Source organism: Mastomys coucha, unplaced genomic scaffold (genome assembly GCF_008632895.1).
Source record: "Mastomys coucha isolate ucsf_1 unplaced genomic scaffold, UCSF_Mcou_1 pScaffold23, whole genome shotgun sequence".
Lineage (NCBI taxonomy): Eukaryota > Metazoa > Chordata > Mammalia > Rodentia > Muridae > Mastomys > Mastomys coucha.
In genome coordinates, this window is record NW_022196906.1 from 114137377 (window position 1) to 114153662 (window position 16286).

The 16286-nt window shown below is 47.6% G+C and overlaps 1 protein-coding gene across 1 annotated transcript; it reads right to left on the reverse strand.

Moving 5' to 3' along the window:
- Positions 1-216: 216 nt before the first annotated feature.
- Cx3cr1 (C-X3-C motif chemokine receptor 1) lies at positions 217-16077 on the reverse strand. Its single transcript, XM_031345278.1, has 2 exons — positions 15572-16077; positions 217-3260 (listed from the first exon to the last, which is right to left on the reverse strand). Exons 1-2 carry the CDS (start codon positions 15698-15700, stop codon positions 2187-2189), a joined length of 1203 nt encoding a protein of 400 aa, XP_031201138.1. The 5' UTR covers positions 15701-16077; the 3' UTR covers positions 217-2186.
- Between the last annotated feature and the right edge of the window lie 209 nt (positions 16078-16286).

The window sequence follows — 16286 nt, forward strand, 5'->3', positions numbered from 1 at the left end:
ACTTACTTAAAACATTATATGATACTTATGAAAAGAAAAAAAAATATTTACTAAGCCTGCCATAGTGGTGCATACCTTTGATCCCAGTACTCAGGAGGCAGAGGCAGGTGGATTTCCTTGAATTCTAGGCCAGCCTGGTCTACATAGAGAGTTTCAGGACAGCTAAGACGACATAGAGAGAACCTATCTTGAAAAACCATTTTTTTTAAAACATACTTTATATGTATGGGTGTTTGCTTGCATGTACATCTGTTCACAATGCACATGTCTGGTGCCCTCAGAAATTAGAAGAGGGTGTTGAGTAATCTGGAACTGGAGTTACAGCCACTATGTAGGTGCTGGGAATCCAACCCCAGACCTCTGGAAGAGCAACCAGTGCTCTTAACCACTGAGCCATCTCTCCAGGCCCCCACTTTGGTAACTCAATTTTGCGGTTCTCAGTTGTGACCTTTGTATATGACAGTGTCGTGTTGCAATGACAGAGGGCTGGACATGCCTGTGGGGGACATGACTCAGTCTGTCTGTCATCCTCGACACAAACATACAGACTGCCAAGGAGACATCAGACATGCCTCAATGAACAACAGGCCACAGCTTCCTCAATGGGGCCACCATCTGAGAGAGACTTCTGAAATGGTTATTATGATCAACACAGGGACAGAGAGCTGTTGGAAATCCAGTGTTTTTTAAAAAGCAAGTTACAGAACTGGCACTCTCAATGGAAGCCTATAAATGAGACCTGAGTCAGAGATGCATGAAGAAATTCCTGTGGTTAGATCCTATGTGATGCTTGCGGGCTCGGGGGAGAAAGCAAGCTGCTGTCATGGCCTGGGTCTTGCCCTAACAGTGGGGAGATGGGAATGGCTCTGTAGATCTAGGACATGTTGAGGAGACTCTTGTCTGGCTGTGTCCTGCAGCAAAGCCTGCAGGTTCCTCCCACTCCACCTGCTCCATTTCTCAGAGGCAGGGCAACAATGCCTGTCCAGGGAATGCTAAAGTCCTGGCTGATGTGCTATGCTAGAATGGATGAAGGCGCCACAGTCCCCTTTCTATATTGAGGGGACTGAAGCTCCATTGGCTCCAGTCTTCCCAGTGTGCAAGCAACAGAGTTGGGATATGAATCTATCCCTTCACTCTGGGGCATGGCTCTTTCTATTTCTCCTCCTAGACTGAGAGGAGTGAAGGGATGTGGGTGAAGACAAAGAGAAGGGACCTGGCCAACCATGTGGGCGGAGTTCCATGGGAATGAGGAGTCAGCATGGAGTCTCTTGTTAGAACTGCAGCCTACCTTCCTGGTCTTGGAGGGCAGGCCCTTGAGACTGCATTTGATGCCATGGGCAGTAACCCAAACCCTAATCCTTGGAGAGTTCAGGACATACTGGAGAGGCTTAAAGAAGAAGCTGGCAGTAGACACTGCTAGTGACTGAGGGAGAGCCTGAGTGAGCTCCACTGTAAGGATGAGCCATTCTTGTTGTCAGAGTAGCTCCTACCCTCCAACTTCTTAGAGATATGCCTCTCTCAACAGCTAACCTTGAGATTCCAACAACTTCTTAGGTATGCCTTCTATTTCAATAACACCACCTAGTCAAGGAATGGGCCCCCAACACACTCGGCCAATGGAGGCGTTCCCTAGGAATGCCGATTTTGAAATCAGAGAGAGATAAGGTCCTTCTCTGATGATAAAGCTTGGATGATCTGTCATTATGAAGGATCTGTAGGTCAGAGAGGGGACACTGGATCCAAGCTTTGGTTCCCACTCAGTTTGAGGACTTAGTCAGAGAGGGGACATTGGATCCAAGCTTTGATTTCCAGTCTGAGGACTTAGTCAGAGAGGGGACATTGGATCCAAGCTTTGGTTTCCACTCAGTCTGAGGACTTAGTCAGCCTTTACCACATGATCGTGCAACCAGAACTCATCAACCTCTTTGTAACTGCACTAATCTGGTTAAAATCTTTGTCACCGGTAAGCCCCAAGGTTCAACATTTGCAGTAAGAGATACATGTGTGTTTTCACACATTGAACATAAATTTTTCAAAAACACCATGGGGTTGATTTGCAGGCATCTGGTCCATATTTCTTGCACATAAGATGCAGGGGGAGCAGTGGGGGGGATCTGCCTTCATTACACAGAGTCAAACGTAAGAACTCTGGGTTTTCTTAGTGAAGTTAGGGTGGGGAGGTCCCTTCAGAGCAGGAGAGACCCCTCCCCCTCACTTGTGTAGTGAGTGAAGCTGCTGAGAATGCTATCCTGCCTGCTCCTCTGGGGCTCTGGCGAGAAGCTGGCAGGGACAGAGTGACCACACAGGACGGCCCTGAACTTCCCGTACAGGTGTCTCAGATATCTTCTGAACTTTTCCCCAGCAAAGGCATAGATAAAGGGGTTGAGGCAACAATGGCTGAACGCCACTGTCTCCGTCACGCTGAGGGCCAACCTCAGGTCCCTCTTCATGTCACAACTAGGGAAGAAGTTGTAGAATTTGAGAGTCTCCAGGAAAATCACAATGTTGTATGGTGTCCAGAAGAGGAAGAAGGCAACGACCACGAGGAGGATGAGCCTGATGGCTCTGGCTTTCTTTCGATTCTTGCAGGAAAACAGCGTCTGGATGATGCGGAAGTAGCAGAAGCTCATGATTAGCAAGGGCAGGGCGAAGCCCAGGATGTTGACTTCCGAGTTGCGGAGCACGGGCCAGATTTCCTGCAGGACCTCAGGGTAGTCACCCAGGCATTCATTGTCCTTTCTCTTTGTGAACATGAACTGGGGTGACGCCACTAAGATGGCCGCCGCCCAGACGCCCAGACTGATGGTGACGCCGTGCTGCACTGTCCGGTTGTTCATGGAGTTGGCGGCCAGGACGATGGCGAGGTACCGGTCGATACTGATGACGGTGATGAAGAATATGCCCCCAAAGAAGCCGATGAAGAAGAAGGCGGTCGTGAGCTTGCACATGGCATTGTGGAGGCCCTCGTGGCTGAGGAGGTAGTGAGTCCAGAAGGGTAAGGTGGCCACAAAGAGCAGGTCGCTCAAGGCCAGGTTCAGGAGGTAGATGTCGGTGATGCTCTTGGGCTTCCGGGTGTTGGTGAGGGCGAGGACCACCAACAGATTTCCCACCAGACCGAACGTGAAGACAAGGGCGTAGAAGACGGACAGGAAGATGGTCCCAAAGGCCACAATGTCGCCCAAATAACAGGCCTCAGCAGAATCATCATACTCAAAATTCTCCAGATCCTGTTCGGGGAAGGAGGTGGGCATGGTGAGGTCCTGCAGTGGAAGGAGAAACGTGACCACGTGAGCCTTAGAGGATTGCGGTTCTCTCTGGCTGTATGCCGCGAGCGGCAGAGAACACCGAACTGGCGGACAATCTGAACTAGATTTTGTCTTCACTCATCCTATCTTCTAAAACATTTCTTTTTTTATCTTTATTTTTGCAACATGGTCTCGCTATGTAACCCAGGCTTGCTTGAAACTTGATATGTAGACCCTGTTGGCCTGCAGCTCACAGAGATCTGTCTGTCTCTGTCTTCTGAATGCTGGGATCAAAGATGTAGGCTCACACTATGATGGTTTCTTTTTTTTAAAAAAAATATGATTTTATTTAAAATTATATGCATGTGGGTTTGTGTGTGCGAAGGCACATAGAGTGCAGGTGTTTGTTGAGTCTTGAAGGGGACAATGGATGCCCTGGAGTTGGACTTGCAGGTGGCTGTAGGCCACCCTGACAGGCATGGGGGCCACCCTGACAGGCATGGGGGCCACTCTGACATGGGGGCCACCCTGACAAACATGGGGGCCACCCTGACATGGGGGCCACCCTGACAGACATGGGGGCCACCCTGACAGACATGGGGGCCACCCTGACATGGGGACCACCCTGACAGACATGGGGGCCACCCTGACATGGGGCCACTCTGACAGACATGGGGGCCACCCTGACAGGCATGGGGGCCACCCTGACATGGGGCCACCCTGACTGAGTCCTCTTCAAGAGTAGTAAGTACTTGTATCTCTCCAACTCTTTGATGGAATTAAGAATCACTATGGAAATGCATATCTCAGCACATCTGTGAGGGGTTTAATTTATATATATATATATATATTTGGTTTTTCGAAACAGGGTGTTTCTGGATCTCCTGGCTGTCCTGGAACTCACTCTGCAGACCAGGCTGGCCTCGAACTCAGAAATCCGCCTGCCTCTGCCTCCTAAGTGCTGGGATTAAAGCTGTGTGCCACAACCACCCGGGTATTTATAATTTTTATAAAGATTTATTTATTTATATGTGTGCATGTCTTGCTGGCACCAAGTGCTGGCACCATGTGCGTGCTTGGTGCCCAGACCAGAACGGGGTTTTGGAACCCCTGAAACAGATGGTTGGGAGCTACTATGTAGGTGCTGGGAATTGAACCTAAGTCCTCTGGAAGAGCAGCAAATGTGCTAAACTCCTGAGCCATCATCTCTCTAGCCCCATGTGAGGAATTTTAAATATTGAGTTAATGTAGACCCATTGTAGCCAGCAGCCCAGTGGTCCACGTACAGCAGAGGCAAGCGGATTTCTGAGTTTGAGGCCAGCCTGGTCTACAGAATGAGTTCCAGGACAGCCAGGGCTACACAGTGAAATCCTGTCTTGGTAAAACAAAAAAAGACACTCTAAATGTGGATGGAGCCATTGCATAGGTTAGAGTCCCAAATCTCCTAGAAAAGGAGTCAGTGAGCTTTCCCACTTACAAGTGCATGGTAACCCGCTGCCTCACCTGCCTGCCAGGAGTTCACACCACTTCACACCGGCTACCAGAGTGATCCTACCAGTTGTTGCAACTCGGGCTCTGTATTCAGAGAAGCATCAGCTGACACCAGGCAGAGAGAGGATGGGCTCAACCAGCCTTCGGCTCTTGGTTTGAGTGGCTCATCTCTTGTGATGTTCTCAACCCTAGCCTATCCCTTATTCTTTCTCCACGAGTTGGGTAATAACACCTGGCCCCTTCCCCCCACTTCCCAGACAGGATGTGCTGATTGGTCACTCCGTACTGCTCCTCTGGGCAGCCTCCTCTGCCTCTTGAAACCACAGACAGACCCTTCAGAAGTCTGAAGTTATCTCAAAGTGCACTTCCTGGCTGCCATTACCTCCTTCCCCATCGAAATGGAAAGCAAAGCTCATGGTTTTTAACTGAGGGAGTTTCCACATCCAGTGCACCCTGCTCACAATGGTCTCACCACAGCCCACCCACCCAGTCATGGCTTCTTCCTGTATCGACTGTTTGAATTCGCATGTCAGCCAGCCAGCCAGCCAGCCAGACAGACAGACAGACAGCCAGCCTGCCTCTCCCTTGGTGGACTGGGCTGAGGCTGTCTGCTCTGGACCACTTTGGGCTGTTACGGAGTTCAGGCTGCTGGGATTGCATAGGCAGTCTCTGCTTCTGGCCACAGGGCCTTTTCCTCTGAGGAGAGCCTTTGTTGTGATCTTACTCAGCAGCATTCAAGATGCTCAGTACCAGACTCACAGCCAGCTCTCTGGCTCCCAGCGCTCTCTGGACCCAACAGGTGTCACTTAGGGGCTGTGAGTGCTTGCCTAAGGAGCAAAAAGCCTTGGGGTTGGACCTCATCGTCAAACACTAGGCATGTTAGTATACATGTGCAATCCCAGCAATCTGGAGGTGGAGGCAGGAGAACCAGAGTTCAAGGTCACCTCATCCTTGGCTGCATAGCAAGCATCAAGTGTCAGTCCAATTTGGGATATTTGAGACTTTGTCTCACAAATAAATAAGTTAATAAATAAACATCCCCTAAAGTGTGCTATTTCATATATCTGTAGTTGACAGAGGAGCAAGCAGGAATTGTTGCTTAGCCTAAGAGGGTTCTTATGCAGAGAGGATTGTCTTCCCAGGTATGGGAAGATGGGCAATGCAGCAATGGGACCCGTGGAGGTCGTAAGTGGGGGACCCCAGGACAGCCGCACTCTGCCTCCTCCTCCTAGTGTGAAAAATTAGCAGTGCTCTCCCCAAGAGGAGGTCAAAGCCAGGATCTGTTTGGCCTAGCTGAACAGCTTCTGTGGACTCAGAGGGTGAGCTAGGAGCATTTGGGCTTGCTGGGTCCCGTCTCCTGGCTGGCTGTAAGCTATTCCAAGGCGAGCCTGTTCCAGTGGGCTACAGCAGGCACCTGAGAGACCTCTGACTATAGACAGTCTGTGGAACTCTTGTTTTACAGGACCCCGAGCATGGTGGAAATTCTGCATGGTAAAGATGGTATTGTTTTTCCACTGACGTAAGAAATGTACCTTTCTCTGCTTATTTTGAAAGTGGAGGAGAATATGATGCCCTTTATTGAGCTCTGATCAGTCCTGACAGACCTAACTATAGTGAATCTGAAAGACAGAACACTAAACGCTTCAAGACAAACCTACAAGGTCCACGTTCGGTCCCATGGACATAGAACACTTTCATTTGTGAGAAGGTTAAAAAAGGTTGTGTGTGTGTGTGTGTGTGTGTGTGTGTGTGTGTGTGTGTGAATCTGAATCCCTGGGAGTAACAGTGCCAGAAAGCAATTCTGGGGACCAAAGAACCCAGAAAAAGAGATTTAGTTTTTAAGTATATTTGCTTGGATTCTTTCCTTAGCCACATAAGTATTCTCCATTTAGAACATTAAAACATGTTCTGGCCAGATGGCTGGTGAGATGTCTCAGTGGGCAAGAGCACTGCCTGCTCTTCTAAAGGTCCTGAGTTCAAGTCCCAGCAACCACATGGTGGCTCACAACTATCCGTAATGAGATCTGACGCCCTCTTCTGGTGTGTCTGAAGATAGCTACAGTGTACTTATGTATAATAATAAATAAATCTTTGGGCCAGAGCAAGCAGTGACTCAGCAAACGGAGTTGACTGGAGCGAGTAGGGTTGACCAGAAGGAGCAGAAGTTCTAAAAATTCAATTCTCAACAACCATGTGAGGCTCACAACCATCTGTACAGCTACACTGTACTCACATACATCAAATAAATAAATCTTAAAAAAAAGTAGTGGAGTCTTGTTTTTGTTTTTAAAGAACATGTTTTAATTGATGGATTTTTGAATTTTAAAAATCAAAAAAAGATGAATTTTTTTTTTTTTTTTGAGACAGGGTTTCTCTGTATAGCCCTGGTTGTCCTGGAACTCGCTCTGTAGACCAGGCTGGCCTTGAACTCGGAAATTTGCCTGCCTCTGCCTCACAAGTGCTGGGATTAAAGGTGCATGCCATCATTGCCTGGCTTTAATATTTACATAAGCTCGTTTTTTATATGAATTTTAATGAAAAAATTAAAATAAATACCAATTCAATGACAGGTTCTGAGAAGGTGATGGTGACGCCCTCCCCATGTGCTCTTCCTGAGAACTGCACAGGGCATGACCGCATCTTTTGTGACTGAGGGCCCTGGGCCCTTACACTTGACAGCTCTGCAGGTATCTGCTGTGCTGAATGAATGCGTGACTGAATAAAGGTAAGATCTCACAAGGTCTCACATGTGGGGCCCCAGTAGGGGCTCACTACGGCTCCACAACCAGAAACCAGTGTGGGGATGACCCACTATTATCTCAGCATGCATTCTCACCCATCACATGGCCGTGGCTACTGGTGGACAGACAAACACCTGTGCCAGCTGGCCGTGGCTACTGGTGGACAGACAGACAATTTCTGCCGAGTCTTCTAGCCCAGCTAGAAACCATGCTGCTTCAGCTGCGTGAGTCAGAGTGACACAGAGTATATAAACCTACTTGGAAGGTGCTAGCACTCTGCTTCTGTCCAAACCCAGCGTTGTCGAAGAGCCTCGGAGCACGGGGATTCCACTAGAGTTGGAAACTTCAAGTCAGTAAAGAAAGTTCCCTCCCAAGTCATCCTCCAACCTGATAAACCCAGCAAACGAACTTTCTGGTCTGACCCGAGCAAGCCTTGACCTGGGTCCTCTGAGATAGTTAGATTGGGGAACGATCCTAAAGACAGGGGTCCCTTCCAGGCAGATGGGGAACAGGCAGGAATCCTGGGTAATCTTTAGTTTGAGGTCAGCCTGGGCTACATAGTGGGGCAGAGGCCAGTCTGAGATTAGAGACCTCCCCCAATGCTGGCATTCCATGGAAGCAGAGGACACTAGAAAAGGAAAGGTAAAAATCTGACAAGGAATGTCTCTGCAGGATTCTCTCAGCTGGCTTTCACTCTTAGGCGGGTTCTTGGAAGCATATCTGGGGGTGGTTTGTGTTAGCATCAATGAAAGTACCATCCGCCAAAAGCCGGGCTGTGCATTACGCAACTCAGGTGAGAACACAAATCCCATGGGCTCAGTCAGTGAAATGCCTGCTGGGAAAACGAAGATATCCAAAACCACACTGAAAAAAAAAAAAAAAAGACAGGCGTGGTAGTGCATGCTTGTAACCCCAGCCCTGGGGAGGCGGATCCCTGGGGCTCTCTGGCCTGCAACTGAATTATAAGCCTCAGATGTCATTGAAAGACAGTCTAAAAACATAGGGTAGAGGACACCTGAGGAATGACACATATGGTTGACCTCTGACCTCCGCCTGCATGCACATACATGTGTGTGCACAGGTGCACCGCACACACATACACACATGCTCATACATGTGTGCACAGGTGCACTCGCACAAACACACTCACATACACACTCATGAATGCACAAATGTATGCGTAAATACCCTTCCTACCCCCTTCCAACCGCATCCACGGAAACCTCCCACGAATCCCCATAAGCTGCTCGAGTCTCCATTCTCCGGCATTAGCTTATGATGGTTTCACTAACTGATATTCAGCTGGGGATCTGAGTTGAACCTTGAAGCCTAGATTGGAATGGTCTACATCAGCATCAGTGGTTCTCAGCCTGGGGGTCATGACCCCTTTGGGAGCCGAGAGCCCTTTCACAGGGATTGTCGAAGACCATCAGAAAACAAGCATAGGTACATTACTATTCATAGCAGTAGCAAGATCACAGTTATGAAGTAGCAATGAAGTAATTCTATGGCTGGGAGTCACCACAACTGGAGGAACTATATTTAAGGGTTGCAGCATTAGGAAGGTTGAGAAACACTTGTTCTAAATCCAAACAGAAATGACTCCTGTGTGACCCATCTTATAAAACTCCCTCCGCACTCTCACTGCCCATCCTGGTCCACTTCCTCTGGCCACTTCCTTGTACTGGGTCCACTCCTTTGTACAGGGATGGGGCACCCTTGCCCACAGCTTCCAGCCAGCTTCCTGTTTCTTTACTTCCTTCTCCTAAGATGGCTAAGTTCTTCTCTTCTTGCCTGCATCCTTTTATGGTGTTTCCCCCTCTCTTTTGGCTCCAGATTCTGCTTATTTATTTCTAAACCCAGTGTCTCCCTTCGGGTTTTCATTCCCGAGTCCCTGAGCACAGCCTTTTAGCTTGTTCTGAGGACTGAGCTCTGGTTTCCAGGCATTATAAACACTTTACTGACGAAGCTGTCTCCAGTCTCTGACAGCCATATCTATCATCGATCATCTATCTATCTATCTATCTATCTATCTATCTATCTATCTATCTATCTATCTATCTATCTATCATCTATCTATCTATCTATCATCTATCATCTATCTATCTATCTATCATCTATCTATCATCTATCTATCTATCTATCTATCTATCTATCTATCTATCTATCTATATTTTGTTTATTTTACACTCTCTGCCCAGTTTCCTGTGCAAGTATGTATCTCTTCCTGCAGCTATATCTATGAGCTATAGGAACAGAGTAGCGTGACAGTGTAGCCCAGCAGGGTTTAACCCAGATCAAAGGCACACTGCCAAGCCAAAAAGCAGTGAATGCTAAGAGAAACCCAAACCCAAGCTATAGGACCCTCCCTGTGGGTAAAGGAGTTACCTCCTTTCTAAAGCACCCCATTATTTGAGGTTTGACACTCCTCCCTCCCTCCCTCCCTCCCTTTTCCTCTTTAAAGCACTTTGTGGTATTTGTTTATTTCTATCCAAACAAACTGTGAACAAGCAAATGTTTTATTACTTTTTCTTAAGGTAATGGAGAAACAGATAGACTTTTAAATAATAGAATTCTAGTTACTGTAGGAGTTTTTGAGACAAGGGCTCACGCTATTACTCATCACTAACCCAGACTTCTCTATTTAGCCTAGGTTAGCCTCAGTTCTCTGTTTAGCCTAGGTTAGCCTCAAACTCACTGCAGTCTCCCTGCTTGAGCCTCCTGAGTACTGGGGTTAAAGATATGAGCCACCATGACCATTCTTTAACTAAGTCATGTAGAAGGAGGTCCTCCTGACCATAGATAAGCTCAGGGGAACCGGGAACGTTAAGCACACAGCTTACCTCTTCAACGGAAGAGACGGACACTAGTTTCCACCAGGAAGGTTGGGAGCAGATGTAGTTGCTAGCCTGGTGACCTGGTGCTCTCTGTAGGGCCAGGGTTCATGTGAATCCCAGATGCTTCCTCCTTGATCTTTGGCTTTGTTTCACAGTCAGTGAATCACATCCTGATGTGAGATGTCACATGTACTTTATAGCTTGGTAACCTCTATGCTTTCTGCATGACCAGGTCCAGATCCAGGTACCAGGTCCTAATGCTATAGAACCTACCTTTATGGAAGAGGTCACATGTGCTTTGTAAAAGGGTTTCCATGTTATCATGCTTTAAGATTTATTTTACACAAGGGATTGAGGTAATTGTTACCCAGATTTCCTCCAAATTGTACTGTATTTGAATATGCTTACAATAAACCACCCAGGGTCAGACTCCTGATGTTTGCACCAGTGCCGGATAACTACGTCATGCTGAACTGCATCTCCTTCTTGCCTCTTGAGAATCATTACTCTGCTGGCTGTAGAGTTTGCAGGGACCCTAGCAAAGTCAGCCATTTGTTTAAGTACAATTAAAAATTAAGATCAAGAAGTTTAACTCAGCTTGTTAAAAACAAGAGAGGGGTCCTTTCTCTCTGGCTTTTTTTTTTCTTTACAAACTTCAGAAAGTTTGTAAGTAATTTCTCCTCTCTGAATGTGAGTCCTTTTGAAACCTGCTGCCTTTGGTCCACAGTGTCTTGTAGGAATGCCTTTCTCCAGGACCTGGGCACCGTGATTTGGAAATGTGAGCCCCATCTCCCATCTTTGTGGGGATGCAGGAGTTTTCAGACTCGGCTCCAAGTTACCTCCTGGCACTAAGGTATGAGAAGGGTGCTTGTCCTCAGGAAAGAGCCAAGTGGCTAGTGAAGGTGACCAGTGTAATCCCACAGGTAGAGCTAGTGAGTACAGGTTACAAAGAGTGCTGTCGTATTAAGAAGCTAAACATGGGTCTGGAAAGACAGCTCAGTTATTAAAGGCTAGACTTATAACCAAAAATAGAAGATGCTAAGCATGATGTATTTGTAACCCCACCACTGGGAAAATGGAGACGGAGGGATCCTTGGAGCTCCCTGGCCTGTCGCCCTAAACCAAATGGGTGAATTCTAGGTGAAAAGAAGAGCCCCTGCCTGAAGAGACAAGGTGGAAATGACTGAGAAGGGCACTGGATGTTGGCTTTGCACACGCACACACATATGCACACGCACATGTACACATATACACACATGCACGCATGCTCACACACAAGAGTGGAGGGGGGAGGGGTTGGGGTGGAGCCTACCTGTTTACAAGCAGCCTGGTTTACAGAGAGCCAAGCTGGTTGAACAGCAGAAGAGGGGACAGGGGAGCTGCAGACCCCACCCCAGAGAGCCGGGAGGAAATTCAAATGCCAATTCAAACTGTACATTCATTATGGTGCATTGATGAAGTCTGGTTAATTCTGACGTGAGAGTTTAAAAAGCTGTTTGTGAGGTTTTGTATAATAAAGTTTATTTCTTGTTGTTGAATCAGGGTCTCTATGTCATCCAGTCTGCTGTCCTGGAGAGCTCCAATACAGACCAAGATGGCCTTGAACTCGTAGACATCCTCCTGCCTTGGCTTCTCTCCAACAGCCTGGCCTAGATTGGTGATGGTCTTTCAGCTCTATCAGTGTACTGTGCTACATAATCAATAGGTTTAGCTTAACAATGACCTGGAAAGGCATTTAAGGAAAAGCAATGCAGATTTTTTTTTTTTCTATTAAGAGTCCTAATTCAAAACAATTTGAGCAAGGGAGTTGGTTAAAGCACTCTCCATTCAGAGTTTCGGGAGGTCCCACCCTCAGGTCAGTCTGCATACTCTGAACCCCCAGGAGGGAAGGTTGACTGCAGACTGGGTCACAAGCCTCAGGCTTCTTTGGTGTTCCTTGGCAGGCAATGACTTGAGCCACATAAGGTCCCACTTCTGAAAGCTCCTGGGCACTGGCACTTATCAAGGTCAGCGAGAGCCTGGGCCCCATCTCTCCCCCACCACTGCCCCGGCACATGCCCCTGCCCTCTGTCCCAGCTCCCCTCCCCACCCCTGCAACAGCCCGAGTTCCCCTCCTGGCAGCTCATCCAGTCCCCAAGCCACACCTGACATGGCCATCCCTGCAACAGCTGGCTTGAGAGGGGAAGGAACTAGAGCTGGTTTTGAACTGGATCAGCCCTAGCATGCCTTCTTTGCTCCTGTTCCCTTGACCTGCAATCCTTAGGAACCTTTGAAAGTAGGCAGTGATTTTAAATCCCTCAAGTCACAGAGCTTTACTTTCCTGGAAGTAGTAGACATGCATGCTTTTTACATTACATTTATTTATATATGTGTGTGCACACACTTGCACATGCCACAACATGTGGTCAGAGAACATCTTGAGGGAGTCAGTTCTCTCCTTCCATTTCGCATGTCCCAGTGATTAACTAAGATGGTCAAACTTGGCAACAGGTGCCTTGATCGATCTGCTTGCTGGCCCGTATTGTTTTAAGCATCAAAGATGTCCACACCGTATTTGGGACTTTACATACCACACTGTAACACAGTATACTCTGTAGCCTGGTTCTACTGCCACTGGAAAAGCAGGAAGCTGACTTCACCAAAAGTGTTGGCAGGGGAGTCAGGACCATGTCCCTAAGTTGAACAGCACCTCCCACCACCCTCCAGCCCTCTCTGTGCAATGGGGTCGGCTGAAGCAAAGGGCGGAGGATATATTTCAAAGAGATTAGCACTAGGTGGGTTCTCCTTCCCAGAAAACAGGGGCGTGTGAAGGGCCAGGCTAGTCAGACTAAATTTCGGCTGGGACTATTTTCTTCTTCAGCATCCTTTGATAAAAACAAAGGCAAGCATAGGACAGAGGGTAAAGAAGCCACTATGGCCTCCTGTTGTGTATCTATGCAATTTCCCCTCCAGGAGGAGGGAGGTTCAGCAGGACTCAGTTAATTTGCAAGATTCCCTCTCGGGAGGCTTCTAAGGAGCTCCAGGAACACAGCTTTCATGAGTGGGCACCCCACTGGGATGAGGTATGACTAATCCTAGAGTATGCTCCTATAAGTGACCCCCAAAGACTTACTGGTTCTCCAGACTAGACTTGGGTGTGGGGTCATTACTGCTTGCCCCAGGAGTCACAGCTTGGTGGAAAGCTTGTTCATATTTCTCCAGAAAAAGCCACCGAACAACTTCCTGGGGCCATTTCTGTTGTCCAGGAGCCTCTCATCCCAGTTCAGCCACTGCGCCTACCCTGCTGACCCTCGTAGGCGCCCAAGGTCCCTACCCTGCTGACCCTCATAGGTTCCCAAGGCTCAGCACGCCAGGCCTCACTCCGAGTTTGTTTCCTCTCAGTAGGCTCTGGGTCCCTCTTATGACCTGGGCCTGAGCAGGGTGTTCTTCTAGTCTGAGTGTCTTCACATTTGACTGAATTTCTTCCTACCTCAAGTATTGTATTTCAAGCAGTTGGGACAAAAAATAAAAAATAAAAAAATAAATAAATGGAGGAACTTGTAAGGACAGAGCAGGGGAGGGAACGACAGAGAAGGCAGGAGAATCCTCAAATTCCCATCTTTTCTCTGCATGTGGTTCTAAACAAAAGGCGTTTGTCTGGTCAAGAAGGGGTGTATGTCCTCCGGGCCTGTTCTTATCATTTCCTCCCAATGACCACACTTCCTAGCTCAGATGTCTGCACCCAAGTGTCTGTGCCATGGTCCTGAGCACTGATGAAACTGAAGAATGAGTCTGTGCCCAAGTGTCTGCGCCATGGTCTTGAGCACTGATGAAACTGAAGAATGAGTCTGTGCCCAAGTGTCTGAGCCATGGTCCTGAGCATTCATGAAACTGAAGAATGAGTTTGCACCCAAGTGTCTGAGCCATGGTCCTGAGCATTGATGAAACTGAAGAATGAGTTTGTGCCAAATTTATTACACATGTAATAAATGCTCATTATGACAACTGAAGATGGTACCAAAAAAGCATTTAAAGGAGGGGGGAAATCCTTAAAACTATCTAACTTGCAGATTCAGCCTAACACTCATTTAGCTTTTTTGCCACATAAGTTTATATTTATAGTAAAAATGCTAACATCATTTTGAACATTTATCACCATCCCTGCCACCATCACCATCATCATCATCATTATCATCATCGTTATTGTTTTAGAGACAGAATCCCGTAAGGTCCAGGCTGGCCTCAAAATTCCTGTGCACAGAGAAGAGCCTTGCATTTCTGACCTTCCTGCCTTTATCTCCAGGGTGCTCTGATCACATGCATGTGCCACCAAGTCTAATTTTATTAGATGCTGAGGCTCGTGCCCAGGGCCCAGGGCTCCTTGTATGCTAGGCAAGCTACCCTATCTATATAACATTCTTCTCTTTATATTCTCAAGCCTATATAAAATCAGGGAGCCAGGCAGTGGTGGCACAGGCCTTTAATCCCAGCACTCAAGAGGCAGAGACAGGTGGATCTCCGTGAGTTCAAGACAAGCCTGGTCTACAGAGAAGTTCCAGAATAGCCACAGCTACACAGAGAAACCCTGTCTTGAAAAAACAGAAAAACAAACAAACAAACAAACAAACAAAAACAGAAAAAAAAATCAAAGGAAACTCGAAGCACCTCCTTGCTACTCAGTACGAGGAATTATCAACCCCCAGTTAATATTTTATCTATGTCCTAAATCACGGCTGAATTAGATTACTCTGTTTCTATAGACATTCAAGTATGGCTCTCTGAAGATAAATGCTCCTTTTAAAAAGAAATGAAAACCATCATCACTAGTTTTTATAGTTGTTATTGTTTGTTTAAGGTAGTCTTACACAGAAGCCCAAACTGGCCTAGAGCTCATTACATAGCTTAGGCTGGTTTCAAACTTGTAGCAATCCTCCTGCTTCAGCTTCCCAAGTGCTGGGATTAGAGGTATGAAACGAAAAGTCTGACAGGCAGTCTGAATTGTGATCTTTAAGAACATCAATATTTCCACTAACCCAGATGTGATTTCATATCAAGCCCTCTTTTGGTAACGTCTAATATAAACCTTTCTCCACATCCCTAATATTTAATTACTAACTCAAGTCACGAGCGTGCAAGAGGTCCTTTACTCTCCTGATTTATCTGCAATATTCTCAGGAAAATAGACACAGATGGCAAACAGCATCAGAACCCCGGGGTTGCGCTGCGCTGAGCCTGATTCGCCCCACGCCCAGGTGTGGGAGGAGCTCGCGGTACTTACCTGAGCAGAGGGGTCGGGAACTTCTGCAGGAAGTGCCAGCCACTCACCAAGTCCCACGCAGACTCCACCAGAGGCAAGCGCTTCCCTCTCTATGAGGGCATCTTTATTTTCGAAGTTAGCCAATAGCATCTGGTTTCCTGTGTGGTACCCTATCTTTAGATGCTGTGACAAGCAAGCTCTATGCTCCAGGCTGGGAACCAGCTGACCGCAAGAGAGTCTGCATTTCAAATTTAGGGGACTTGAGACTGGAGCAGACCTGGCTGTTGCTGGGGATTGCTGGGGATTGTGGGGTGGCAGACCTGGGGCGGATAGATATTGTTTATCGCTAGTGAGATGACAGTCTGTACCTCCGAGCCCAGCAACACACAAGTCAGGTCTCAAGCTCTCCTTAATAGGGGTCTCAGGCAAGCTGTGAGAGCTCCTCTGCTTTCCACTGTTCTTAGAAAGCCTCTGGTACCCCCAGGCTTGCTGACGGCTGAACTTATCACAGTTCTTGGGAGTTCTCAGGAGCCTGCTTTGTCCAGTGAGGTAGGAACTAAAAGCTCCTGTCGCTAGCTCTCCAGCTGTTCACATTTGAGGAAGCCGCGGTCAGTTCCCTTTCTCCTTCCTTCTGGCCTCCGTGTCTGTTTTCTCCTGAGGAAGCCAAGAGACTGCACAGAGAGCCCGCAGATCCTCACAGGCTCTCAGATATTGACCTTTTCCCGTTGCCCCAGCA

Excerpts from the sequence above, each read along its gene's own strand:
- Cx3cr1 (XM_031345278.1), bottom strand. The coding sequence starts at position 15,700 with ATGCTATTGGCTAACTTCGAAAATAAAGATGCCCTCATAGAGAGGGAA. Across the intron at positions 3,261-15,571 it reads TTCCCGACCCCTCTGCTCAG|GACCTCACCATGCCCACCTC; the intron begins GTAAGTACCGCG and ends CTTCCACTGCAG.